This window comes from Quercus suber, unplaced genomic scaffold (genome assembly GCF_002906115.3).
Source record: "Quercus suber isolate HL8 unplaced genomic scaffold, Cork oak 2.0 scaffold_394, whole genome shotgun sequence".
Lineage (NCBI taxonomy): Eukaryota > Viridiplantae > Streptophyta > Magnoliopsida > Fagales > Fagaceae > Quercus > Quercus suber.
Genome location: NW_027069846.1, coordinates 74,186 through 101,691, shown reverse-complemented (window position 1 = coordinate 101,691; position 27,506 = coordinate 74,186). Strand labels below are relative to the sequence as shown.

The following is a 27,506-nucleotide window of genomic DNA, read 5'->3' as shown; positions in this document are numbered from 1 at the left end:
AAAAAAAAAAAAAAGCTTGAGAAAGACAGTATGCAAGATTAGCATCCACCTCATATGTGTTCATTTCATGGAATCTATTTGGCTGACTGAGTAGGACTACTGTCTTAGAGCATTAATAGCAAAACATCTAAAAAATATAACTTTCAACAACTCAAAAAGCTACTTTATTTATTTTAACAATACATTCAAAAAAGCCACTCAAAAAGCCACTTTACAATACACTCAACATTAAAAGTTCTAGTTTAGCATACAACTTATTAAAATAATATAAACAATATAATAAAATAATATATCTTACACAATAAACACTACAAAAAAACTAAAAAGAGAAAAAAGAACAGCAATGTACCGTGCCACAATTTTTTTTCTTTTTTTTTAACTCTTAGCTACTGTGAGCTGCTATCTTTGGCAGCTCACTGTAGCTAAAATTTATAGGTATGGCAACTTTGATGTTGAGGATATTTTTAGTATGTTGGTGCTAAAATAGCTTTTTAGTTATTATGACTACTTTATTGTGAATGCTCTCTCACACTGTTTAGGTTGGGTTGCCATTAAAATGTTCAGTCAGGTGCTAATTGGTTTTTCTCTTACTGTGTTGGGTTGCCATTAAAATGTTCAGTCAGGTGCTAATTGGTATTTCCGTTTTTCTGTTTTCTAATGTAACCCAAAAAAAAATCATTGACAAGATGGACTAGTTATGCTGGGCCTTTTCCCCCATTATCTAAGTTGATCTCTTTCCAGCTTCCATGCATTATTGGGGGCTGTAAACCACTTTTTTTTTTTTTTTNTTGCCAGCTGCACCATAGTTGTAGTTCCTACAGATAACAACACAGATAAAAACACCACCAAAAAAAAAAGAATCTAAGAATCAAGTTTGCAAGAAGTTTAATAATACAAACAGGGGCAAATAAACAAGTTAAGAACTACTAGTGACATGGCGCATCATCTTTGATTTATAAAATGATTCTAAGTGTATGGGTCAGTTATCTAGTGAAGATGCTTATTATAATGACCATCTTGGAACTTATGTACAAGTAGTATATCATCATTGTCATCAAATTATATTTCATATTTGGCATTTCTTCTTTTTTTTGATAGGTAACAAAAGTTTTATTGATATCAAAAGTGCAATGTGTTTGCGATTGTAAACTCACAGCAATGAAAAGACTACAAACAAATCAAATGGAAAAACTAACAGAAATAATGAGATCAGACCAGTAGATTTGTTGAAGATAGATAGATTTGGTAACAAAACAAAGGTAACACCATGAAATTGCGAAAAAGAAAAGAAACAGTTGGTTCTGAAATATATACAGACCAGTAGATAGGCAAGGCACCACGGCCATAGTATTCAGCTCCAGGAGCACAAGGGTAGGTGTATTTGTAGAAGTCGTCACAGTATGACTGGCTGGGACTCATTTCTCTATTGAAGCAAAGCCCCCAAGCTAACGGTCCTCCAGTTGCCACTCCATAACCACCTGGTTAGAACCCAATTATAATCACCATTTAGCATCAACAATTATGTGAACAAACAAAAAGTCTTCAATAACTAAAGTAGTAAATACCATTTCCTCCAATCACTGGAAACACACACACACGACCAGGTAATCACCATTTCATCCAATCCACCCAAAAGACACACTCAATCTTATTAAACACACTGGTAAAAGAATCCCCCCAAAACCCACTCTCTAAAATTTCTATATATTAAGTAAATTCAAAAGTTCATCAAAATAAGAAAGATACGAAAACACACACACTATCTCAAAATATCAAATTAAACACCCAGATAATCGAATACCCTCACAACAACAAGCCTTATCCTCCAAAATCTCAAGGTCAGCTATGAATTCTCACAAACTAGCCGGGTTAACAACATATATTCTTTTCGGCTGTTCTATTATATCTAAAACCATACTCATTGTTACCTCCATAATTGACATGTCCTTTTTAACTAATTTAACAAATTTTATTTGAGGTCTTTCTCTACCCTTTTTTTCCCTCAACTTGAATCAACTCACACAGTTAATCTTTCTCTCTTGTACATGAATCACACTCCTTTATACATGACCAAGCATTAATCAAATTCCCTCAAAACCCACTCTGAATTCCAATCTATTAACTAAATACAATTACCACCAATTTGCTAAAAAACAGAAACACAAACACAGTGATAGACGATCAAATCAAACACCCAGCTAAAAGAAACACACAATCTCATTCAACTAACATAACAAACACACACACACCCAAGTATAAAAATCCACTCAAAACTCACGCTAAATTTTCTGTTTATCAAGTAAACAAAATCTCTATCCAACTAACAAACTTAAGAAACACACACACGCACGTAATCAAATGCCCTTAAAACCCACTCTAAAATTCCAATCTAGTCAGCTAAACACATTTTCCTCCAACTAATCAAAAGACACACACACACACACCCACAAATAGAAACAACCAAATCAAACACCCAACAAACAAAACACAACAAATCTCAAAAACCCATCACACATTTTCCACAAAAAATACCACATACAAGAAGTCTGACTCCCAACATGGCCTAGAAAAGCAGCGACCTCCTTCATCTTCTCAGTCTTGTTACCAGTGGTCCCAAAACCAAGTGGCTCGTACTGCGCAGCAGCAAGAATGAACGACTGGAAGTCCCAGAACCCAACGGCATGAGCCACAGGCGTGTTCCTCTTGGAAAACCATTCCTCAAATTGATACACTTGGAAGTAATCAGTGATTGTCTCATTACAGCAAAACTTTGACCACTGATTACACTCCCAACCTTTGGTACACACCTTCTTGCCGCGCACCGTCTTCACCTTAGTCACCGTGTCCGGGTCAGACTCCACCGCCACTGCCAGCACCACCAGTGCCAAAATTACCAAAATGCCCTTCGCTTTCATTTTCATCTCTTTGGTGGTGTTTTGGACAAAGAAGCAAGTTTGAGCTTCTGGGTTTTTCTGGGATGTGTTTGTGTTTTTTGGTTATGCTTTGGCTGTGATGCGAAGGAAGAAGTAAGAGGAAGAAGGGGAGAGAGTTGGATCGAAGGTCTTTTTCTTTTGAGAAAGAGTGGGGTCAGAGAGTGGTTAAGTGGGGTGCAAGTTTGAGGAATGGACGGTGGATTGGAAAGGAAGGTGTTCGGGGTTTAAGTGGGAACAGGCTGGATTTGTGGGGATGGAATATAGGCTATTACACTGCTGAGATCTCTCACCGACACTCAACAATTGAAGCAGATTCAATTCTACAGTCTATGGAGTTTTTTTTTTTTTACTCTGTTCTAAGCCTTTGGGCTGGCTGGGTAAATTAGGCCCAGCAATCCCAGCCAGCCTAATGTGCCACTATTTTTTTTATTAAAAAATAATAATAATTAAATTTTTGCTCTTTATCATTAAATTCAAATATATATATATATATATATATTTTTTTTTTTTTATAGATGGTATTTAAAACCTCATATTTTGTATTCAATAGCAGAAGGCTTTATTCAAAATCACAATAAATCTCTTAAAATCTTTATATAAAAAAAAAAAAAAAAACTATTTTTTAGTAACTCTTTCCACAAAAAACATACTACTGCTACTACTACTACAATGGTGATATTCTTAAAAATTTTGGCAAATAGCACAAAGTTTATTATAAAAAATATATTTATATTCCTTAAATGAAGTGGCTGATTGCTTTTGGTGTTTATAGATGTTGTTTTTTATTATTATTTTAAATGAAATGGGAAAAAAATACTACTGGTAAAAACATACTACTGTTACGATGGTGATATTTTTAAATTTTTGACAAATAGCTCAAAATTTATAATAAAAAAATATATTTATATTCCTTAAATGAAGTGGCTGATTGCTTTTGGTGTTTATTGATTTTTTTTTTTTAAATGAAGCGGTAAAAAAATAAAATTTTTATGTAGGATGTATTGTAAAGTAAGGGGTTTAAAATAGATAAAATAGGTTTTTGAATTACTAAAAATTTTAATTTTTAGCTCATTTGATGTGAATGTTTTAGCCTTTGTGTGAGTTGGGCATATAGTTATATGAATGAAAGTTTTATGTTAGCAAGAGTACATGTAAAAGTGATGATGGATGATTGCAACTTATTATTTTTGTAAAGTTATGAAAAAGAAAAATGTGTTTGTTGCATGACTCTTAAACAATCCAATAATATTTTTATTGGTTTATAAGGAAATTTTTTTTATGCCACGTTGGATTCTCAAGGCAAATATCATTTTTTATATTTTGATCTTTTGGGTAGGTTTAAAATTTGCCTACCTTATTTAATTGATGGAAGGCCACACTATCCACCGACAAACAAAACTACAAAAACCAATTCTATACAATATAGTATAGAAAACATTTAAATTTAAAAAAAAAAAAAAAAAAAAATCTATAGTCTGTGGAGTCTTGACTCTCTTCTTCACCTTTGGGCTACGCAAATTAGGCCTAGCAATAAACATTTTTTAAAAAAAAAATTTATGGAGAGGCATAGCAATACCTACTAGGCGCATTCTTATTAAAATAGAAATACTTTTAATTATTTAGAAAATCTAACATCTTTTTATTTATACCTTATTTTTCATCGTTAAAATTGTGTCTTCAAAACACCATTTTATAGTGTTTTATTATGACTTAATGAATGATTAGTGTTATATATATATATATATATATATATATATCCTTTTGGGTTATATTTTGACACTCCACCCCAAACCTCCAAACCTAAAGGAAAAAAAAAAACACTTCACTCTCTTGAGGTTTGAAGAAATTAATACTATCCTATCCCATTTTGTTTATATTATTAATGAAATATTCTAAACTTATATACGAACCTATTTACAAAAGTTTAATCAAGGTTAATAAAAAAATAACTGATAAGTTTAGAATAAAAATGCAAAATTTATCAAGAACCAAAACACTTGCAATGGTAATTCTCCTCATAACCTATTGAAATAATAATAAGAAGAAGAAGAAGAAGCAAAATGCATACTTAATATTTTTTAAATACTCTTTAATTAAAAATTTAAAAATTTAAAGAACAAAGTTTAGTTACAAAATTGATTATAGCGTAAGGTTACAGCCTTACTCAATATCTTTTTATTGGTGGTGAATTTTGACAAATTTATCATTGGATTACATCTTTTTCTTATATCTTCTTCTTATCCTCCATGCTTGCAAAATTTCTAGAAACTTATAGATCAATAGCTATGTCATCAATATATTGTTTAAATTGTAAATTTTTGTAGTCTAAAATTATGTATAAAATATATGCTTATAAATCATATAGTAAATAATATCTGATTGACACAAAATTTGACATGTGTATTAAGAGTGTAAAGAACATGCAATTCAACGGTTCAATTTTCAAAATATAAAGTAATTTTTATTTTATTGAGTAAGGTTGTAGTCTTAACTACAACCAAGTTAGCAGCTAAACTTTGTCCAAATTTAAAATAGTGAATTTTAATTTTGAAATAGAAAATAAATTTTAAAGACAAAGGGCAAGTTAGCGCACAACATTTTTAATGGTGTTAATATAAAAAAATTTGGTCAATCGTTTTTCCCCTTTTAAATTTGTGGGTGGAGTGTCATTTTCCTAACTTTAAGTGAGGGGAGTGGAGTGGACTGTAATTACCCAAAATTTTTACATTTTAGGTCTTGCATCGTGCAGAGTCAATCCAAATAAAATTGTGTTGTTCTTGTTTCATGTCATAAAAATTTCCCCTAATTTTTGTTGCCTCTTTTTCTCTCCCAAAAAAAAGAAAAAAAATGATAGTCTTCTTTTATTTTTAATTATTTATTTTAAGAATAGAAAACCGTGTAGCCTAGGTTTTTTGGTTTTTATTTTTGGGGTGTCACCACCAGAAAAGAACAAAACTTTCTGAAGAATCTGAACAAGAAACGTGAATTGTTACTATAATACCCAAAAAAAAAAAAAGATTAAAAGGAAGGGTATTTAAGTAAATCTCTTGTGTGTTTAATTTTATAATTAATATTACTGGGGGAGATTTAGAAAACTAGGTTTAGAAAACTAGGTTTAGAAAACTAAGCTAATTCCCATAATATATATATATATATATAAGCTAATTAAGTTAGAGTATAATGTTAGATATTTTGGAGGAGGATTTTTGAGTTTGTTCAAGTAGTGAAAGATTGACGGCACAATTGAGGTATGAGTCTAAGAAATCTCATTTTCGTTTCAAAAAAAAAAAAAAAAAGAAATCTCATTTTTTGCCAGATTTAGGTTTTATATGGATTTAAAATTTTTTTTTTTTATGTGAGTATTTCGGCCAACAGTGAGACTTTTTTTAGGCATGGCCGCATGGGTCTGTTCTGCATAATTTTTCTTAAAGGAATAGTACCGGATTGATGGAGTTAGGAAAAGAAAAAAAAATACGCTTGAGGAAAAGAAGGAACGCCAACTTCTTTATGAGTTATTATTATTTGTTTATTGATTTGGTAGAGGAAGAATATTGTTTCCATAAAAGCTTGTGCCAGAGCTTAATTTGTGTGATTTGCCCTCATGCCAAAAGAAAGCTAGAGGGGGCAGTGGCAAATATATATATATATATATATATATATAAAATAATCCCCTTGACAAAGCAACGCGCCAACGCCGGCTTCCTTCTAATATTGTTATTAGTTCATTGGTTTGGTAATTGAGGCGTATAGGGAAGTCAGCAGGTGATCGTGGAACATGGTCTAGGCGATGCTTTTGACCCTATATGACAATATGTATCCTAGGTTTTATTGGTGGCAGTAGAGGATATATACAAGGATTTTTACTTTGAGATAATAAAGATAAATTATTAGATTTTTTTAGTGGTCAATCTGTTGGCCAGATACTATTATAAGTCATTCTTAAATTATTTGATTATTGAGCAAATGGTACTTGCAAAATTGTTTTAGGTGATATCTACGAATTTTAGAAGAAGTGTTAAAGAGAAGTTCCTTTTGGTATGGCTTTTTGAGATAAGTAATCTTATTCTAATTAGGTTTTATTTTGCTTATATTAATGTATTTTTTGATGGTGCCAGAAAACATCCAAGTTCAAACACTCGTCCTTATGGTCGTCCACCTCAGTGCTCAGCTGTGTTTAATACCCTCGTCCCTCCATTACCACTAATACCTATGTACGCTCGTCCAGTGTAGGACGAGCGGGCTGCATATCTCGTCCTTCAGTAGTAACGGACGAGATGGGTTAATAAAGAGCTAGACCTTGTCCATCATTAATGACGGACGAGGTCAATTCACAGCAAGACTAAGCACCCTTTCAACCAAAAGCTGTATCGCTCAAGTCTCAACGCAGTTTCTGAAGAGGTAACCCTTGTGGCAGTTAAGGAAGTTATCCACTGAACCCTCCAAACTCTACAACGATTGGCAGAAGTAACTGATTTCTACTGCTATATAAAGGCCTGTCTCTGCAGAGGTAAGGGGATCTTCTTCTTTCTTTCTCCTGAGAGAGAATTTTAGAAACGTAAAACACTGAAAGTTTTCCTATCCTCCAGTTTTCTAACTTTACCATCGGAGAATCAAAGGCCGGCTACCACCGGTCTTCTCTGCTGACTTTCTTTGTTTTCTCAGGACTCACCTTACTAGATCAAGAACATCCGGAGACATTCCAGCCCATTGACTCCTTAGAATTCCTTTCAATCTATCAGAATTTCTTTGGAATTATCATTTTTAACTACTGAAAATTGTTTATAATTGTTAGAATTTTTATTTCTATTATATTACTGATTTCAAGTAAAGGATTGTTACAAAAATATATTTTAATACTTTTTATATACATGCTTGAATAAGATATATTTTTGTTAGAAACTATGATTTCATATACATGATTATGAACAATTTGACTATGAATTGATTTTGATACCCAAATCAATAGAGGTTATTCATTGGTATTCTGATATCCAAACCAACGAGGATTATTCATTGGTACTCTGATACCCAACAGTGGCAACTCTTGCCACTGCACCCCATATCAAACCATCATCATCATAACCAACTTGTCTTCAGCATCCATAGATGGCTCAATGTCAACTTTCCCCAACAGCCATTCATTACTTTCATCTATATCATCCAAGGAGATGGGGTCAATAACATCACACTTATCATATCGGGCCTTCATTTTTTATTTATTTTTTTATTTTTTTTCATACTTCACAAAGAACTAATCATTTAGTCTTTTTTTGTGCAAGTCTATTCCTTATTTTTGTGCGAATCTACAAGTACTTATGAAAACTAAGTATTAGTGATTAATTATACCTTTGGAATTTTCTATGGAATAATGTTGCTCATCAAATGATAAAATCTATTTATTATACTTAAAAACTCAATTGCCCAAACACACAATAATTATGCTCACAACCAGATGCACTACAAGTCAAGCTCAAGATTTTTATAGCTAACTGTTGCAAATTTGGAGTTGAGCTCCCATTGAAACTCCACCATTCAGCTATGTTAAGAAAAATTAGTATGAGTTATGATATATCATAACAGTTAGATTTTAATTGTAAAAAGTGCTAATCATATTAATTTAGATATATTTTTAGTCTTGCATAAAGTTATCATTTAGAGCTATGTTGAAGACCTAGATGGCCATTTCAAATGTAACTTTTGTCAGCATAATTTTGCTGGGGGTGCTTCTAGGATTAAATATCACTTGGCTGGAGTTAAAGGTAATGGTGTAGATATTTGTACAAGTGTGCCTGAAGATGTTCAAAAAGAAGCTTATCTAGCAGTTGGAGGGACTAACAAAAAACTGAAGAGTGCATCAAGTTCTAGCAATGCTAAAGAGAGTAAAACCACATTGTGTTCAATACGAAAGATATGTGCCACGCTACCAATTCAGAGATGTGTGGTAAAAAAGATAAGAGTGCAGTGGACAAATTGCTTGCACAACTTGTTATTGTAAATAACATATCATTTGATGTTGTTCAAACGACATCCTTTATTCACTTTGTGCTCACTTTGTGCAAGGTGTTGCTGAATACGGTCCTGATTATAAGTTACCCTCTTATTTGACTTTCCAAAGGAAGCTAATTCCAGACTTGAAGGTAGAAGTAGAAGAGTATATTAGAAATGTTAAGAAATCGTGGTTGGTATCTGGTTGTACTCTTATGTCAAACATATGGAGTGATGTGGAGCATAGAGCATTTATCAATATTATTGCATATTCTCCTAGTGGAGTAATATTTTTGAAGTCACTTGAAGTTTCAAGAGATAAAATAGCAACACTATATATTAAAGATATTATCTCTTCAGTAATTGAAGAAATTGGATCAGATAATGTTGTTCAGTTGATCACTGATAATACTACTATTTTGAGTCTGCTGGAGATATGCTTATTAGCAAGTACCCTTGGTTGTACATAACTCAATGTGCTGCTTACGGCATTCAATTGCTTTTGAAGGAAATATGCAAGGAAGTTGATTGGGTTCAGAAGATAATTATTGGTGCAAAATCAATTGTTTCATATATGTATAAGGATAGTATCATTTCGTCACTTATGAGAGAGTACACAAACCATAAGGAATTGAAACGTCCTTGTAAAAGGAGGTTTGCTACTAATTTCTTGATGCTTCGATCTATTTTGAATGTTCAAGCTGAATTGCAGTTACTTGTTGTATCTTCTAAGTGGAAAAAGTTGAGTCATAATGAAAAGGACATTGCAAAAGTTGCTACTATCATTCAAAGTGCGGAATTTTGGAGTCAAGTGAAGGAGGTGTTAGTAGTGTTGGAGCCTTTGGTTCGAGTTCTTTGATTAGTTGATAATGATTTGTCAACTGCAGGATACTTATATGAAGCAATGGAAATGGCAAAAGAAACAATTAAGCAATAGTATGATAGCAATCAAGACAAATATATGCAGATATGGGAGTTATTTAGTTGTACGTATACTGAAAATATAATGCACCCAATTCATGCTGCTGCAACATTTCTGAATCCTGCTTACTTGTGCAGTGAGAAATTTATAGAGAGTTGCGAGATGAAAGATGGTATAAATTTCATTTTGGAGAATTTGGTGGCTGTTGAAGAAAGGGAAGATTTCATGAAAGAAGTGCAACTTTATCGCAATAAAGTACCGAGCTTGTTTACAATTACAGCAAAGACAATGCTGAAAACATCTCATCCTAGTAAGTTCAATAGCTTTGATATAATTTTAATATTTAACTATATTCTTTCTTGATAAATTTTATGAGCATATAAATTGTAATTTTATTTGTAGGAATATGGTGGGATTTCTGTGGAGATCGTCTTCCTATCTTACAAAAGTATGCCATTCGAATTTTGAGTCAACCATGTAGTTCTACCTTGTCCAAGGGTTATCGGAATGCATCTGAGCTAGCACAAACAAAGAAGACAAACATGTTGACATCTGAGATGTTGGATAATATGGTGAATGTAAGATTGAACTCAATGATGATGGAGAAATTCAAAACAGGTGAATCTTGAAACTTGGAGCCAATTGATCTTTACAAACCATATGAACTTCCTGAATATGTTGATCATGAACAATTTTTGGTGGATGATGCATTCAGCATAGTAGTAGAAAAGGATATTGATGACAGATTACTTAGGATCAATTATTTGAGACATTTTAATTAATCAAAACATTACAATGGTACTAAATTTGTTTATCATGGTTATTGTAGTAATCTTCTTTACTAGTTTAGATTATTTAAAAATGAATTGTTAAGGTTCTGCTACGTGACTGTTATACAAATCTCATTGTATTTATCAAAAGAAAATATGAAAAAAAAATCCATATATATTAAATTTAACCACGTTATGCCCATATACTATTTATGAATTGTTGCTCCAAATTCTTGAAACATACTTTTCTTAAAAGAGGCTGAATACCTGTCCTATATTGAGTGTACTTACTAACTGTTAATTATTTTAGGAAAAGATGTCATACAAGTATTTATCTAGCTCCAGTTCTATATGGTTTTTATTTCTACTAGAAGCATATACTCAGTTCTTTGCAAAGCTTTCCATACTAGTTTCTTTTGTGTAAGGTAAGGAAGAATTTATGGCTGAAATTTTCCTGTGTTGTCGTGGAGGGTGCTAGCTAGCCAACTACTAAACATATTAGTTCTGATTGGGGTTTCACGAAGCGAACTAAGTTTCTTGTCTCAGTAACCAAGAATCAAGTCATATTGCATGATGCAAGTGATGAATTTGTGGGGATCTGGTTAGTGGAGGCAAGTTTGGCTATGAGATCTTGTGGCTAAAGGTAAAGTTCAAAGCCTAATGAAGGAAAAGGTATGTAACTTCTTTTCATTCTCCAATCCTGTTGTATTCTACTGCAATATGACAAATAAACTTAAGCCATTTGTCAATCGTTGGATAGAATTCAAGATAATATTATTAGGCTTTGGACTTAAGAGTGGAGTTTGTGAATTTAATCGTTGAGATTAGTCTAGATAGGGAGATAATCTCCTCTATGATTCGGAAGTTGTAAAAAAGGAAGATAATGTTTTAAAACTGTAAACTTGCTAATTAGTGTAAGCAGCATGGTTTTATAAATCAGTACGATCAAAGAACCTTTTTTGGCTCCCGGTTCTTGATTTTGACCAGTTTTGGGGGTTTTTACTAAATTGAATGGTGCATTTGGTTCACGGTTGTACCAGTGGGTCAGTTTCGGTCCAGTTTTTAAAACTATACTAAGCAGTCAACAATTTTTGGAAAGACTTAAATAAATCTAGTGTATAAATATAATCATTGACAAGTAAAGATGCATTTTTATGTACTGTACTGACATGGCTACAATCACTTTGACAGATCTGTGATTAAGTGCTATATCTAATAGTTTTCTAGAGTGTTGTTGGCAATGGAAGTACTTCTGTTCGTGTCCTGGTTAAAATAGGGTGCCATTTTAGATATGCTTTTGAGATTGACACAATTTATATTAAACACTTTCTATCATTTTGCATCACGGATTGATGTGCGACTCTAGTCATTCCATGTTGCTGCTACAAATTTCATTTTGATGAATGATCTTCCATCTAGGTGTGGTACGGTGGCTGTTGGAATTTGTGGGGCAGCATAAGACTCTGTAGTAGGCTAGTAGCCACAATATTGAGTGTGCATCTGGTAGTTTTGAATCTGCAACTCTGTAGACATCCCATAAAACTGGTTAATAAACTTTGACTCTAAAAATCTTCAAGAAAATACAGAACATAAACCTTTATTAAAACATTAGGTGAATACAACAAAATGGCTGAAAAAGGTTTTTATTTATTTATTTGTTATTAAATAAGGCCATTATTAAGTCCAAAACCCAAGCCCATGAGTCAATGACACAGATTCTTACCATGTTTTACTTTTGAGAGAAGGACATGGTTTTCTAAGTTAAGAGTCGGTCTTTAGCTTGATTGCTCAGAAAAAAAGGGAGTGTTTTTGTTTGGGCAAGCTGAAGTGTAACTTGGGCCTTTTGATTTGGGCTTGGCTCAATGTGACCCTTCAAACAAAGGTGTATAAGGCCCTTGTTAATTCATGTAAACACTAAATTTGAGAAACAGTATCAAATAGACAGATACACCCTTGAGCAGGCTTGAGAAAGACAGATTCAGCCAAAAAAAAAAAAAAAGCTTGAGAAAGACAGTATGCAAGATTAGCATCCACCTCATATGTGTTCATTTCATGGAATCTATTTGGCTGACTGAGTAGGACTACTGTCTTAGAGCATTAATAGCAAAACATCTAAAAAATATAACTTTCAACAACTCAAAAAGCTACTTTATTTATTTTAACAATACATTCAAAAAAGCCACTCAAAAAGCCACTTTACAATACACTCAACATTAAAAGTTCTAGTTTAGCATACAACTTATTAAAATAATATAAACAATATAATAAAATAATATATCTTACACAATAAACACTACAAAAAAACTAAAAAGAGAAAAAAGAACAGCAATGTACCGTGCCACAATTTTTTTTCTTTTTTTTTAACTCTTAGCTACTGTGAGCTGCTATCTTTGGCAGCTCACTGTAGCTAAAATTTATAGGTATGGCAACTTTGATGTTGAGGATATTTTTAGTATGTTGGTGCTAAAATAGCTTTTTAGTTATTATGACTACTTTATTGTGAATGCTCTCTCACACTGTTTAGGTTGGGTTGCCATTAAAATGTTCAGTCAGGTGCTAATTGGTTTTTCTCTTACTGTGTTGGGTTGCCATTAAAATGTTCAGTCAGGTGCTAATTGGTATTTCCGTTTTTCTGTTTTCTAATGTAACCCAAAAAAAAATCATTGACAAGATGGACTAGTTATGCTGGGCCTTTTCCCCCATTATCTAAGTTGATCTCTTTCCAGCTTCCATGCATTATTGGGGGCTGTAAACCACTTTTTTTTTTTTTTTTGGTGTGGATAAATGTGAATATTTCATTGAAGGAGCAAAAGGAAGGGATATCTACATTACTTTCCCAAGCCTCCATGACAGCAAGAGGAAGGGATATACATTTACAAAAGTATGATATATTTGAGTATAAAACATACTTGCTTAGTTCATGAACTGTAGAGTTAGAATCCCTTTTGATCCAACAAAAATAACAACACAAAAGAATTAGCCAAGACTGATGCATCATTCAACAGTAGCTGAATCTCCTAACATGCTTCCTTCAAATTCTTATTTAAGACATCACATGAATCTTAGAATCACCTTTAACAATTATACTTTGGAACTTTTCATCTCTGGCCCAATGTAAAGCCCAAACTATGGCAAAACCTTCAACAAAACTAGGACCACATGGTTCTAAGATGTAACATTGTTTTTTTTTTTTTTTTTTTTTTTTTTGTTGGATAATGTTGTAACATTGATTTTATTCTTAGCAATAATCAGATTCTAATTTTCTTAATGATTTGTTATTTCTATCTGGGTATTTGTTGTGATCCTTAGTACTGAACTATTACTTGATTCAAGTTTGGGGGATACGCACTTCAAAGTTCAAACATTTGCAACGTTGTTTGATATTCGACATTGACACAATTAACCATTGTAGATTGAATGATCATATTGAATATATCCAAACCATAAGTTAGAATTGTTTAAATTTAAGCAATCAATGCAACATTAATAAAGAATCTAAATTTTGACGAACCAATTTTTTTTTTAAAAAATCCTAATATGCGCTAACAGGAAATAAAATTCTAAAATAGATAAAAGTAATTACAAGTAAAGATACAAAGAATAAAATCAAGGACTTAATTTTGTTATGTTTGCAAAAATAAAAAACTGTTATCTTGGAATAAAAAAGAAAATAGCAAAAAGAGATGCTTTAATGTTTTTATTTTTTCATAAACTAGAACAAAATAAAAATCAGTTCTGAAGTTGAGAGTATCACTTACTCTGAGTTTGATATTGATTTAGGCTTTAACATTTGTGATGTTGTTTAACATTTAATAGCGACAGTAGTAACAAGTAACGATCATTATTGATGGCAGCTTAGCAGGACAGAATTGAACAACTCTTAAACAATGGTGCATATATACAATTGTGTATAAGCGTGTGTAATATACAACACCGGTGGAAAGGATAAAATATGATTAATAAAACTACATAAGAATTGCTGTAGAATTTGTGTGCATTTTGACAATTGATTAAAAACTAGCATTTTACTTAAATTATCTATTATTTATAAGTCTTAGATTACTTTTTGTTCAAGTTTTATTTCAAATAATTTAAATCTAAATTTTTAAAAAATAAGCTAACTCTTAACCTTTTCTTTTTTCATATTATGTATATATAAATTACAAAAAAAAAAAAAAAAAAAAACCAATTTTAAAATGGACACTTCAAAGAAAATTTTTTTTTGAAACTTATTCAAAGTGGATGGTGACAATGGCCAAATTTTTGATAGACTTTGTGTAAGATTTTTTATTTTGCTTTTGCTTTTTTGTTTTATTTGTTTACACGATTGAGCTTGGGTTTGAGATGGTGAATTGAAGAAGACCAAAATTTAGACATCAGGCAAGATTTGATTTTTTTTTTTTTTCCTTCTTACGTGATTGGGGAAAATAGTAAACTAATTTTTTTTTTCTAACTATCTAGTTAGTTGGCCCGGTTGGGAAACTATATAACATAGTAGCATCTCGAGTCTTAAAGACTCAATTTTGGCCTTCTAAATCGAGTCTTTGAGGCTCGGTTTTTATGATATGAGTTGGCAACATTCCCAGGTGGAGTGCACGTGGAATTCGAGTCTTAAAAACTCGAGTTCCACGTATTGAACTCGAGTCTTAGAGACTCGGTTTGCTAAAAGCAAAACCGAGTCTCAAAAACTCGATTTTTGACTGAGTACCAATGGTCATTTCTAGTCATGTCTCACCACTGGGCACACTGACACAGTCTTCACTATTCTAGTCATGTCTCACCACTGGGCACACTGACACCTGAGTCTTCACTATTCTCACGTTTTGTAACGTTGGGTCATGTCTCACTGGCACCTTCACTATTGATCCATCAGCTAGTGAGATTTTAGTTTGCATTGTGTTCACTTTCACTTTCACAGCAGCTGTCTTCCCTCTCTCACTCTCCCTCTCAGTCTCATACAATCCCAGCACATCCTCATGTCAGGTAAGGGTCTCTCACTTAGTTGTTTGTTGTTTGGTTTTGATATTTTGTCTTTAATTTATTTTTTTGCTTGAGTATGAAATTATAAACATTGATTTGGTGATGTAATTGCTTCATTTTGGTTTTGCCACGTACTAAAAATATGAAATGTTGCTCCAAAAAATAAGAGCTGCCCCCTTGCAAAAAAGTATTAAATAACTACTTAAACGTTGAGTTCTAAAAAATAATTGTTACAAATTTACACTCATCAATTATCATCTACTAAGGGAGACAACTTTGGCAGTGAAACAAGAATGCTGATTTTATGTACCTCAAAATTGCACAGGCAGACCATTTCGGTCCACTTCGGTCTCTTAAGTCCACTTCAGTCCTTTCAGTCCACTTCGGTCTCTTAAGTCCACTTCAGTCCTTTCGGTCCACTTCGGTCTCTTAAGTCCACTTCAGTCCTTTCGGTCCACTTCGGTCTCTTAAGTCCACTTCAGACTGAAAACTTCGGTCTCTTAAGTCCACTTCAGTCCTTTCGGTCCACTTCGATCTCTTAAGTCCACTTCAGTCCATTCGGTCCATTCAGTCCACTTTGGTCATTCACTCTTTTTGGTCCATTTCGGTCCCATAGGTACACTTTAGTCCATTCAGTCCAATTTAGTCCATTCGGTCCATTTTGGTCTATTAGGTCCACCTTGGTACATCCAGTCCACTTCGGTCCATTCGGTCCATCCAGTCCAATTCGGTCCAAGTTAATATAAATCATAAGAAAACAAAATTAAAATAAAATTGTCATTTAACATAAATATGTAATGTGATAAAACCTATCATTATCCCATCAATTAGAGTAAATATTATTCTCTAAACTCTGATTTCATTTTTTTGCTTGAGTATGAAAGAATGATTGATATATATTTAAGATGTATTCTTGGAATATTTGTATTGTTAGGTTTTTAATGATTGTATTGTTGTTTGGTTTGATTTTTTTATTTATATTTTTGTTAGAGCTAATTTGAAATTTTGCAATGGGGTGACTTTTGTCTTTAGATTTTTTTTGTGTTAGTATGAAATGATAATGATTGTGTGCGTGTATGTGATGTGGGGTGAGTATATGACTAGTAAAATATAGGACGACTAGAAGTCGTATATTTTATAAATATATAGATAGAAAAAGTTTTGTAATTGATGTTAAATGAAAGAGATAAAAATATGTCACTAACATATTATACTTGACTCTCTAATAGGTTCACAGTCTTTGAAGTATATTGAGTTAAATGTATATTTCGGTGGACCTGTTGACAATCCTGAAGGGATTGACGGATTCCCATTTAGAGGGGAGGGTATCGAATGCTACTACATGATGATACGTCGTAAGTTGAAGACGTTGGATGATTTGAAGAGGAAAATAATGAACGAATTGAATTTGAACCGTACTAGGTATGACATAAAGATTACTTATCGGTACCCACAAGAAGTCCTTCATGAACGGATAAATTACAGGTATATGGCAATCAAAGAAGACAAACATGTGAAGATGATGTTTAATAGGATCCAAAAAATGCCCCAAGTAAATGCTGCTGAGTTGTATGTACATTTGGAGGCGCTTGCAGAACTTCCTACTGAGACAGTGCAAGAAACAACTACGTCTTTACAATTTACAGCCCTAGATGATGGATGCACTACAATGGGAGGGTATACAATGGAAGAGTATACAATGGGAGGTTATACGCTCCCAACTCAAGATCATGTTGCTAATACTGATGAAACCCTCCATCCTCAAGAGACACATTTAGAGGAGGAAGACGAAGACGAAGATCATGCTACGAATGATGGTGAAAATGTTGATGATGTGGACGAGTACGAAGAGAGGATTGACCGAGGCGACTTTGAGTACGATGTGGATGACCATGAAGTTGTTCCCATTTTTGAAGAGGAAAATATGGAGAACCATGATGAACGTGATGCAGACGATGATATTGGCGTCCAGCAAGATACAAATACGACCACTGCCTACGCACCTCCTAGCGAGTCCTTTTACGCAAATACTTGGGAAAATATGGTTGATCCTTCAGCTCTTCAGATACCATTTGTTTCTACTTGGGTAGATGGGATGCATTTTAGTAAAGGGTTGACTTTTGCAAATAAAGAGGCGGTGAAGCGTGCATTGATAATATACGCAGCAAGTGATAATAGAAATTTTATTATCCGGAGGTCGACCACAACTAAATTGTGCGCCGCATGCATTGATACTAACTGTAAGTGGTACGTTGGGGCATTCAAGAAGGATAAACTTAATGGTCTGTGGATGGTCACGTCTTATGTGGGTCCACATAGTTGTCTACCCTTTGGCCGACGAAGAGACGGTAAAATGATGGATTCTAATTTTGTTGCATCAAAAATTGTGGGAAGATTGCGACAAAAGCACACTGCTCCTATTGATGAGCTTTGGGAGATCATACATACTAAGTATAAGCATGAACTTTCTTACTATAAGGTATGGGACGCAAAACAAAAGGCAATTGCTAAGATATACGGGGATTGGGAGGAGTCTTACCAAAGGTTGCGAAAGTTGTTGTTGGCATACTTGGATCAAGATTCGGGTACCCAGTACAGCTATTACACCATACCTAGGGGCATAGATGATACTACGTTATTGCGCTATATATTTTGGGCATTTGCTCCATGCATTGCTGCATTCAGATATTGCGAGCCGGTGATCAGTATTGATGGGACTCATTTGTATGGTAAATATCGAGGGGTGTTGATGATTGCAATGGCAACCGATGCTAACCAAAAGGTTTTGCCTCTCGCCTTTGCTGTTGTGGACAAGGAGTCAGGGGCTAGTTGGGGATGGTTTTTAGAGTGTCTCAGGACTTCGATAGAGCATGTCATACCTGCCGATGGCATTTGCATTATTTCTGACCGACATAAAGGTATCAAATGCGCCATTCGAGAGTGGCCTAGAGGTCAGGACGGAAGAGAATGGGTATTTCACCGATATTGCCTTCGACATGTTGCTAGCAACTTCAACACGCACTTTGATGACCCGACTCTAAAGGCATTGGCCTTGAAAGCTGGATATGCGACTAATGAAGCTAAAGGCCATGGTCAATCTCTCTACCCGGGATCCAAAGGAGTCCCTCCAAACCGAGTGCCTTAATGATGTGAACGACTCGGTCATCCACCATTGCCTCTCGATTGGAGAACTCTTCACTGCGGGCACGGCAGGTAAGGGACTCTGGATCCTGCACATGACAGAACCATGGATTAGTATATGACCAGCCTAGAGGTGAAATGATAGAATGAATTAAATGTGTGTACATTGGTTAAATTTGTAGTGTTGTGTTTTACCTGCCCCTTCCAAATAACTTCGGACCGATGGATGGGCTGCAACATCAACACCGAATCGTCAACAGGGCCAGGATGCGTATGGTCAAACCGTCCAGCATTTGTACCAGCCATACTACACAAGAATGATAACCAATTAGCACATAATACACATGATTCAAAAAAAAAAAAAAAACAATCTAAGAATTTTGAGAGAAATACAACATGTCGAGATTAATTATTTACATTATTTTCAAAACTTACCATCCAAGTTTATAACAAAACTCTAAGTTCACAATAAAACGTACTATCCAAAGTCATATAACGTAAACAAGTCAAAGTTTATTAATATTTTCATACAATATGTCTATATCAAAACAAAACTATAATGATCACCCGTTTTACTATTCTGGAATACATGAATCCCTATTTCCAGGCTAATTTTCTGCCCATCTTAATGATCTACCTACATTGATTCATTCAAATGTTCTTGCTTAGATATTCACAAGGAAGCAATCATGCCGCCACTTTGTACCACAACTCACTCAAGAGAACAGCATTTCAACAAAATAAATGATTCTAGGGGAATGATAATGAAGACATATAGGGAGTTCTTAGATTCTATGACCACTAAAAACTTTATATTTTGATTGAAGACTCAAAGAGAAGTGATGTTTCACAGCCAAAATAGGCAGCCACATGCTTCTCAAACAGTAATCATTATGCTGAAATACACTCATCTGTTTACCTCATTAAAACTAAATGCATAATTCCTGTACTTGTGCAACAGTTATTGTTGTCAATATTTATTCATGACNCAGTCACCCTCTCACTCCTAGCTCCCTCGCACCTGTCGTCACTTCTCCTCGCCTCACCGTCCCCGACCCACTCTCCCTCACCTCTCACTCTCTCACTCACCGTCTCTGCTCTCACTCAGTCTCCACTATTTGACATTCATCAGCTTCGCCAAAAGAACAGAGACGTAGCAAACGGTCATCACAGAGCTTTGAGGTCCTTCAGTCTACACGGTCTCTGAAAAAAAAAAAAAAAGGTGAGTCCCTTTATGCAAAATGCAAAGTGTGTTTCACTTTTTGGTTGCTAAGAAACAGTGGGAAAAATCAAAGAATCTTTTGTGAAAGTTCGTTTTTTTCTACTTTGGTTTCTGTTTTGACTTTCTATAATATAACTCTTAAAAAAGATCGAAGCTTTGTTGTTTGTCTTAACAATTTATGTTTCTGGGTTTGACGTATTACTTAACCAATAAAAAGATGTTTACTGATGTAATATTAATAAGGGGTTGCATGATATCCAACTTAATGTTTGCAGAAATAGTTTTTTTCTTTCTTGCTTTTTATTTCAAGTTGTTTTCATGTATTGATCATAACCTATTTGTATGCTTGATTAGTTGCAAACCAGGGGCATTATTACCAGACAAAAAAACCCAAAACAAAACAAAACAGAGATCATTGTGTTTGGAAAATTTTATTTTCTTTGTCAAGACTCCATTTACTTCGATTTGAAAAATGGTTTTTGAAGGACTTGATTACAGTGGGTTGGCGACGGTGAGGCTGAGAGAGTGAGAGGGTGAGTGAGATCACCTCGGTCTCGGTGAGCGAGTGAGAGAGTAGATGAGGCTGAGAGAGTGAGAGGGTGAGCGACCGGCGTCGGTGAGGCTGAGAGAGTGAGAGGGTGAGCGACCGGCGTCGGGATCGGCTGAGAAAGTGAGAGAGTAGATGCTGGGTGAGAGAGAGTATTTGAAAGTGAGAGAGAGAGAGTAGATGACTGGTGAAAGTGAGACGGTGAGCGAGAGTATTTGAAAAAATCCTATTAAGAAATCCTAATTAGAAATCGAGTCATAAAGACTCGATTTCTAGTCGTGTTGACACGTGGAAATAGAAACTCTAACACTCGATTTCCACACGTGTTGCCAAGTGGCAAGTATGCCACATCAGAACTGATGACGGTACAGAAACCGAGCCTAAAAAACTCGATTTTTAGGGCCAAAAGTCGAGTGTTTTATCCTCGAGATGTTAGTATACTATATACTTACAAAACCAGGCCAACTAACTACATAGTTGGCTAATCTTGGTTAAATCCCAATTTCGTTCAGATACGAGTGAAGTTAAAGTAGTATCTCCACAATTTTATTATTTATAAGTTGATACGTAAGTATACTATCACAAAAGTTATGGTTTTAATATTATTTTAAAATAAAAAATATCAATAATGCTTTGACCATACGAAATTTACAATTTTGCCCTAACTTGTGGATTTGAAAAATTGTTACAAAATTTGCAAATTTATTGTGCTATTAACATTTTTGAAAAGTTACTTATTCAGAAAAGAGATGTTACATCTATAATAATTTTATAATATTTTTATGACTTAGAAGAGAGATGTTATGTCTATAACAATTTTATAATATTTTTACAACAAATAACAGGTAGTTAGTTGTTATTGGTTCAAATTTAAAGTTAACACTAAAATTACTTTTTTCTCCAATAATAACAACTAGTAATAACTTGCTACTTAAGATTTGTAGTAAAAATATTGTAGATATATTATTTCTCTACTCAAAAACTAAAAACTAAGAAGAAAGAAATTGGAATTGTGATTGGAGTTTGTTGTGATGATTTTATTAATATTATTTGAACTAGAAACAAAAGTGTAAACAACAAAATAATTACTGTGAAAGTAGTTGTTGTTGGCATTGGCCAAATTAGGTGCAAGTAATGAAATGTTTTTTGTTGTTTTTTTGTATCCACCGCCTGTGGTGGAAAGAATTCTAGCTGATAATAAAGCTAGTTTGTGTTGTAAAAGACTTATAAATTCCTAGTCTAATGTTATTTCGTTATTGACCAAAAAAAAAAAAGTAGTTGTTGAACAACTTTGCCCAAATAAATACTGGCGGCTCTTTTATTATTATTTTTTTTATAAAATTTAATAATTTAAATCTATTATAATTTAGGATTATTACATTTTTCAATTACAAAAAAATTTAGAGGTATAATGAGTAAATCATTTCATCCAAAACGCAAAACACTCATCACATTCTTAAGGGCGTGGTCCTATTTTGTAAGTAATGTTTTAGTGGGAATTAAAGATTTATCTACTTATATAAAAAAAAAAAGTGTATATATCTATTTATTTATTTTTTTTTTTTTTGATGGTAAGTTTTGTTTTTGGATAAACATGGGGTGTTTTTTTAAGGAAAAAAAAAAAAAAAAAACAATGTCAGTTGTTTAACTTATTTTTCTATTTAAAAACAAAAAAAAAAACAAAAACAAAAACAATAAACGTATAGTTATTTTGAAGAAGTGGGTTAGTGGAAGAGTGTTCCTATTTTTGTAAGCAATGTTTTAGTGCAAGTTAGACATGTATTTTTACTAGACTATCATTTAGTTTTGTCTCTACTTAAAAAATCTGTGTTTTTTTTATTTTATATATATAATTTTCATTTTGAGAATCTAATTTATAAGTGGATAAAAAAGTTTGAAAATTAAGGGAGAGTAACCCTATTTTTTAAACAATGTTTTAGTCAGGGACGGCGCCACCTTGACCTGAAAAAAAAATTGGGAACACCTAGAATTTTTTCTATGCCAATAAAATTAAATTTTGATTCATAATTTGAGCAACTTAACAATATAATAGGGTCTTTCAAGTAAAAAGAATCACATGCTTTTGTATTCTTTTAAGCTTATACTACGACTTTACTTTTAGTTTTTGCTTTACCTAACACACTATCATTGTATGACTACTTTTCCTCGAAAACATTATAATATATATTATACAACTAATTGATCAAAGTAATGTAAATTTAACTTTTTCATTGTACAACTACATTTCTTTTCTTTTCTTTTTCGATAATTTTGATTAAAAAATAGTAGTTTTATTTAATTAAGTGAATAACTTAAAAAGTTACTTAATTTTTATATAACATCAATTAATTCATATTATATATATATATATATCACATATAATAAAATTTTTATTTTATGATTATAATTAAACATGTGATTGTCCATTCTAAGGAAATTTGATTAAATTTACACGAAAAGTGTCACTAAATATTATGTTTTTATATTTTGCTATCATATTATAAGTAATAAACTTATTATATTTTTATTTATATAATTTAAAATTTTCTTAATTATATTATTTATGATTTCATCGGTTAAAAAACCAATAACCAGACCATTTTTCGGTTCTTTCACCATACTTGTTTATGATACCATGGAAAACCAAAAAAAAAAAAAAAAAAAAAACTTGAACGAAATTCTAGAAAAAAAAAAATTATAATAAAACCACTAACAAGCCCAAACCAAATGCCAATAGAAAAGCCCAGTACAAAATCAATCTCATCTCAAACTAAGATTATCACTACACCAACATGATTACGTTTTTAATTCAACAAATATTAAATAATAATAATAAATCTCACTGCCTCAGTGCCTCGCAAATTCACAGGTCATTAAAAATTTAAACTAAAACTAAATCAAACCTAAAGGCTAAAAGGAAATAAGAAACACACTTACTCTCTCCCAGTTATTGTCGTCCATCCTTGTTCAACAACACTAATAACAACTGCAACTGAACTCCAAAAGTTTTATATTGTAAAACTTTATGTATTTACATATTTTTTAATTGTTGTTGTCATCAATATATAATTTTTTTTTTATTAGATTGTGTAATTTATGCTTCTTGAGGAACACCTTGGAAAAAATTCCAGGAGTCGCCATTTTTAATGGGAGTTAAAGTTGTATTTTATCGAATTGCCCTTTAATTTTGTCTCTACTTAAACATAGAGATGTAAGAGTATTTTAGAACCAAAAAAATCAAGTTCAAACAGAGGAAGCTCCTTAACTAATTTATAGATAAAACCAAAACATCTAAATCTCCCACAATTTTTCACATTATCATTTTAATTTATAAAAATATTTAATTTTTAACAAAAATAATGAGAGAGTTCTATTAGGAGTCTCTCTCTCTTTTTTCTTAATCCTAAAGTTTTTTTTTTTTTTTTTATGTGAGTCTTTTTTTTTTTTTTGAAACCTAAAGTGAATCCTTTTTATATAATCTAAATTAAAAAATTAAATTAAGAAATAAACTAAATAGTGAGAGAGTCCTATCAGGAGTCTCTCTCTTTTTTCCTTAATCCTAAAGTTTTTTTTTAAAAAATTTTACGTGAGTCTTCTTTCTTTCTTTCTTCTTTTTTTTTTTTTTTTTTTTTTTTTGGAAACCTAAAGTGAGTCTTTAAAAAAAAAAAAATACAATTTCCCACATCATCATTTTAATTTATATATTTTGTTTAATTTTTAAAACTAGATAATGAGAGTATCGTAAAAGCAATCTCTCTCTCTTTTTACCTTAGTCCTAAATTATTTTTTTTTTTTTTGTGAGTCTTTCTTTTTTTGAAACCTAAAGTAAGTCTTTTTTTTTAAACAAATTCTTACATGTGGTCTTTTTTTAAACTAAATGATGAGAGAGTTCTAATAGGAGTTCCCCCCCCCCCCCCTCTCCCTTAATCCTAAAGCTTTTTTTACAAAAGTTTTTTTTCTTTTTTTTTTTCCTTTTTTGAAACCTAAATTGAGGTCTAATTAAAAAAATTATAATTATTTTTTAATCCTAAAAAAAATAATTATAAAAAATTTATAATTAAATTTAAAATTTTTTTTAAATTTTTTAAACTAAATAGTGAGAGAGTCCTATCAAGAGTCTCTCTCTCTTTTTTTTCTTAATCCTAGAGTTTTTTTTTTTTTACTACAGTCTTTCTTTCTTTTTATTTTTTGAAACCTAAAGTGAGTCTTTTTTTTTTTTAATACAATTTTCCCCATCATCATTTTAATTTATAAAAAAAATTTAATTTTTTAACCTAAATAGTGAGAAAGTCCTATCAGGAGTCTCTCTCTCTTTTCCTTAATCCTAAAGTTTTTTTTTTTTTTTTTTTAAATTTTACGTGAGTCTTTCTTTCTTTCTTTCTTTTCTTCTTTTTTTTTTTGGAAACCTAAAGTGAGTCTTTAAAAAAAAAAAATACAATTTTCCACATCATCATTTTAATTTATATATTTTTGTTTAATTTTTAAAACTAGATAGTGAGAGAATCGTAAAAGCAGTCTCTCTCTCTTTTTACCTTAGTCCTAAATTTTTTTTTTTTTTTTTTGGTGAGTCTTTTTTTTTTTTGAAACCTAAAGTAAGTCTTCTTTTTAAAACAAAATTCTTACGTGTGCTCTTTTTTTAAACTAAATAATGAGAGAGTCCTAACAAGAGTTCCCCCCCCCCCCTAATCCTAAAGCTTTTTTTACAAAAGTTTTTTTTTTTCCTTTTTTGAAACCTAAAGTGAGGTCTAATTAAAAAAAATTATAATTATTTTTTAATCCTAAAAAAAATAATTATAAAAAATTTATAATTAAATTTATAAATTTTTTTAAAAAAAATTTTAAACTAAATAGTGAGAGAGTCCTATCAAGAGTCTCTTTTCTCTCTCTTTTCCTTAATCCTAAAGTTTTTTTTTACTACAGTCTTTCTTTCTTTTTATTTTTTGAAACCTAAAGTGAGTCTTTTTTTTTTTTTTTTAATACAATTTTCCCCATCATCATTTTAATTTATAAAAAAATTATAATTTTTTAAACTAAATAGTGAGAGAGTCCTATCAGGAGTCTCTCTCTCTTTTCCTTACTCCTAAAGTTTTTTTTTTTTTTTTTTTATGTGAGTCTTTCTTTTTTCTTTTTTCTTTTTTCGAAACCTAAAGTGAGTCCTTTAAAAAAAAGAAATATCACATCATCATTTTAATTTAAAAAAATTTAATATTTTAAAATAAATAATGAGAGAGTCCTAACAGGAGTCACACTCTCTCTCTTTTCCTAATCCTAATTTTTTTTTAATACGTGAGTCTTCCTTTTTAAAACTAAAACATAAAAATCTAATTGTGGGTGGTCCTTTTTTAAAATTTTTTTTTTTTTTTTTTTTGGGTATGTGACCATTACGCAAATCAATCATATCCACTTAATGATTGCTAGTCCTTTCATTTGCCTCCATCAATGGCTTACTAGTTGGTACTTTGATTAAGGATATACCAAATAGACCAAGCAAAACTTGTAGTAAATAGTTGGCTTTTGGCCTACGTGTTTGCCCTAAACATCTTTTGTCTTTGCTTTTCAAATCAGTTTGCAAAAGTATAAGGAAAAGGCATCTTTTAATTATTGTGGAATTAGATTTCCTTTTACCTTCCTGAATAAATCTAATTCTAAACATGTACATTTAGTCGACCTTTTATCTTTTTATGGCCGATGCTAACTCTACAAAACTATTGTATTATTTTGTAGATGCGAGGTAAAGGATATTGAAAAAATTGCTGAAGAAATACGGGAAAAAATAGATTTTAGCTGCTACTCACTCATTACCTCGAGTTTTGTTGGAATACTTTCTCGTATGGTGGAATTGGAGAATTTACTAGGCTTGGGGTTGGAGGATGTTCGCTTTATAGGAATTTGGGGTATGGGTGGAATTGGTAAAACAATTTTAGCAAAAATTGCTTATCAAAGAATTTCACGTCATTTTGATTGCAAGAGCTTTCTAGCTGATGTTAGAGAAAAAACTATAAGAGATGGTCTAGATTCTTTACAAAAAAGACTTCTTTCTGATTTATTGTTGAAAAGGTTATCAGATGTTCAAACGGGAATCAATATGATGTTGAAAATATTATGTCATAAAAAGGTTCTTATCGTTCTTGATGATGTGGATCAACCTGAACAATTAGCTGCACTAGTAGGAAAAAAAAGTTGGTTTGGTCAAGGAAGTCGAATTATTATTACAACCAGAGATCAAGGTCTATTAGGACACGAAGTGGCTGAAGTTCAAACATACAAAGTTAAGGAATTAAACAATGATGAATCTCTTAAGCTCTTTAGTTTGAAAGCCTTCAACAAAGACCATCCTCAAGAAGGTTATGTAGAGTTGAGTCAGAAGTTTGTAAATTATGCTAATGGCCATCCTTTAGCTCTGGTAGTTTTGGGCTCCTTCCTATTTGGCAGATGTTCAGACGCATGGATAAGTTCTCTTCATAGATTTGAAAAATTTCTCCCGGAAGTAATTTTGAATGTGCTTCAAGTAAGTTTTGATGGCCTTGAGGAAAGAGAGAAAAAAATATTTTTAGATATTGCTTGTTTCTTTAAAGGAGAGTTCAAAAGTCGTGCAAAATATATACTAGAGACTCTTTATGGCAAGCTGGACATCAGTATAGATGTTCTTCAAAGAAAATCTCTTCTAAATGTCACACAAGAAGGCTATCAAATGCATGATTTTCTGCAAATGTTGGGTAAGAGAATTGCAAGTCAAACATGATTCGAAAAGGATAGACTCAAAGTCCTCGAAGAAGCTGGGAGACGCAGTAGGTTGTAAGATAGTGAGGATGTTCTTCATGCTTTTAGTACAATAAGTTGATCATGCAGAATCTTAAAATTTTGTAATGGTATATATCTATGCTATTCAAACAAGTTTTAGTTAATGTCTACCATTACAATTATTCTTTTTGCTTACTAGGGCTGTCAGGATCCTGCCCTTACGTTGCTAACATGTTAATTTTCCCTTAGCTACTCTACTTGCATC

At 32.2% G+C, this 27,506-nt stretch overlaps 2 protein-coding genes and 1 long non-coding RNA gene across 3 annotated transcripts; 2 read left to right on the top strand and 1 right to left on the bottom strand.

Moving 5' to 3' along the window:
• Positions 1-1,209: 1,209 nt before the first annotated feature.
• LOC136061371 (chitinase-like protein 1) lies at positions 1,210-2,915 on the bottom strand. The gene is made up of 2 exons (XM_065761053.1): positions 2,540-2,915; positions 1,210-1,478 (listed from the first exon to the last, which is right to left on the bottom strand). The coding sequence occupies exons 1-2, from the start codon at positions 2,913-2,915 to the stop codon at positions 1,210-1,212; spliced, it is 645 nt and encodes a 214-aa protein (XP_065617125.1).
• A 4,940-nt stretch (positions 2,916-7,855) lies between these two features.
• Positions 7,856-13,774, top strand: LOC111991053 (uncharacterized). The gene is made up of 3 exons (XR_010624046.1): positions 7,856-10,150; positions 10,243-10,458; positions 11,041-13,774. It is a non-coding gene; the product is annotated as an uncharacterized LOC111991053 (long non-coding RNA).
• Positions 13,775-16,644: 2,870 nt separating this feature from the next.
• LOC136062235 (uncharacterized) lies at positions 16,645-18,735 on the top strand. The gene is made up of 2 exons (XM_065761052.1): positions 16,645-16,678; positions 16,820-18,735. Exons 1-2 carry the CDS (start codon positions 16,645-16,647, stop codon positions 18,733-18,735), a joined length of 1,950 nt encoding a protein of 649 aa, XP_065617124.1.
• The last annotated feature ends 8,771 nt before the right edge of the window (positions 18,736-27,506 follow it).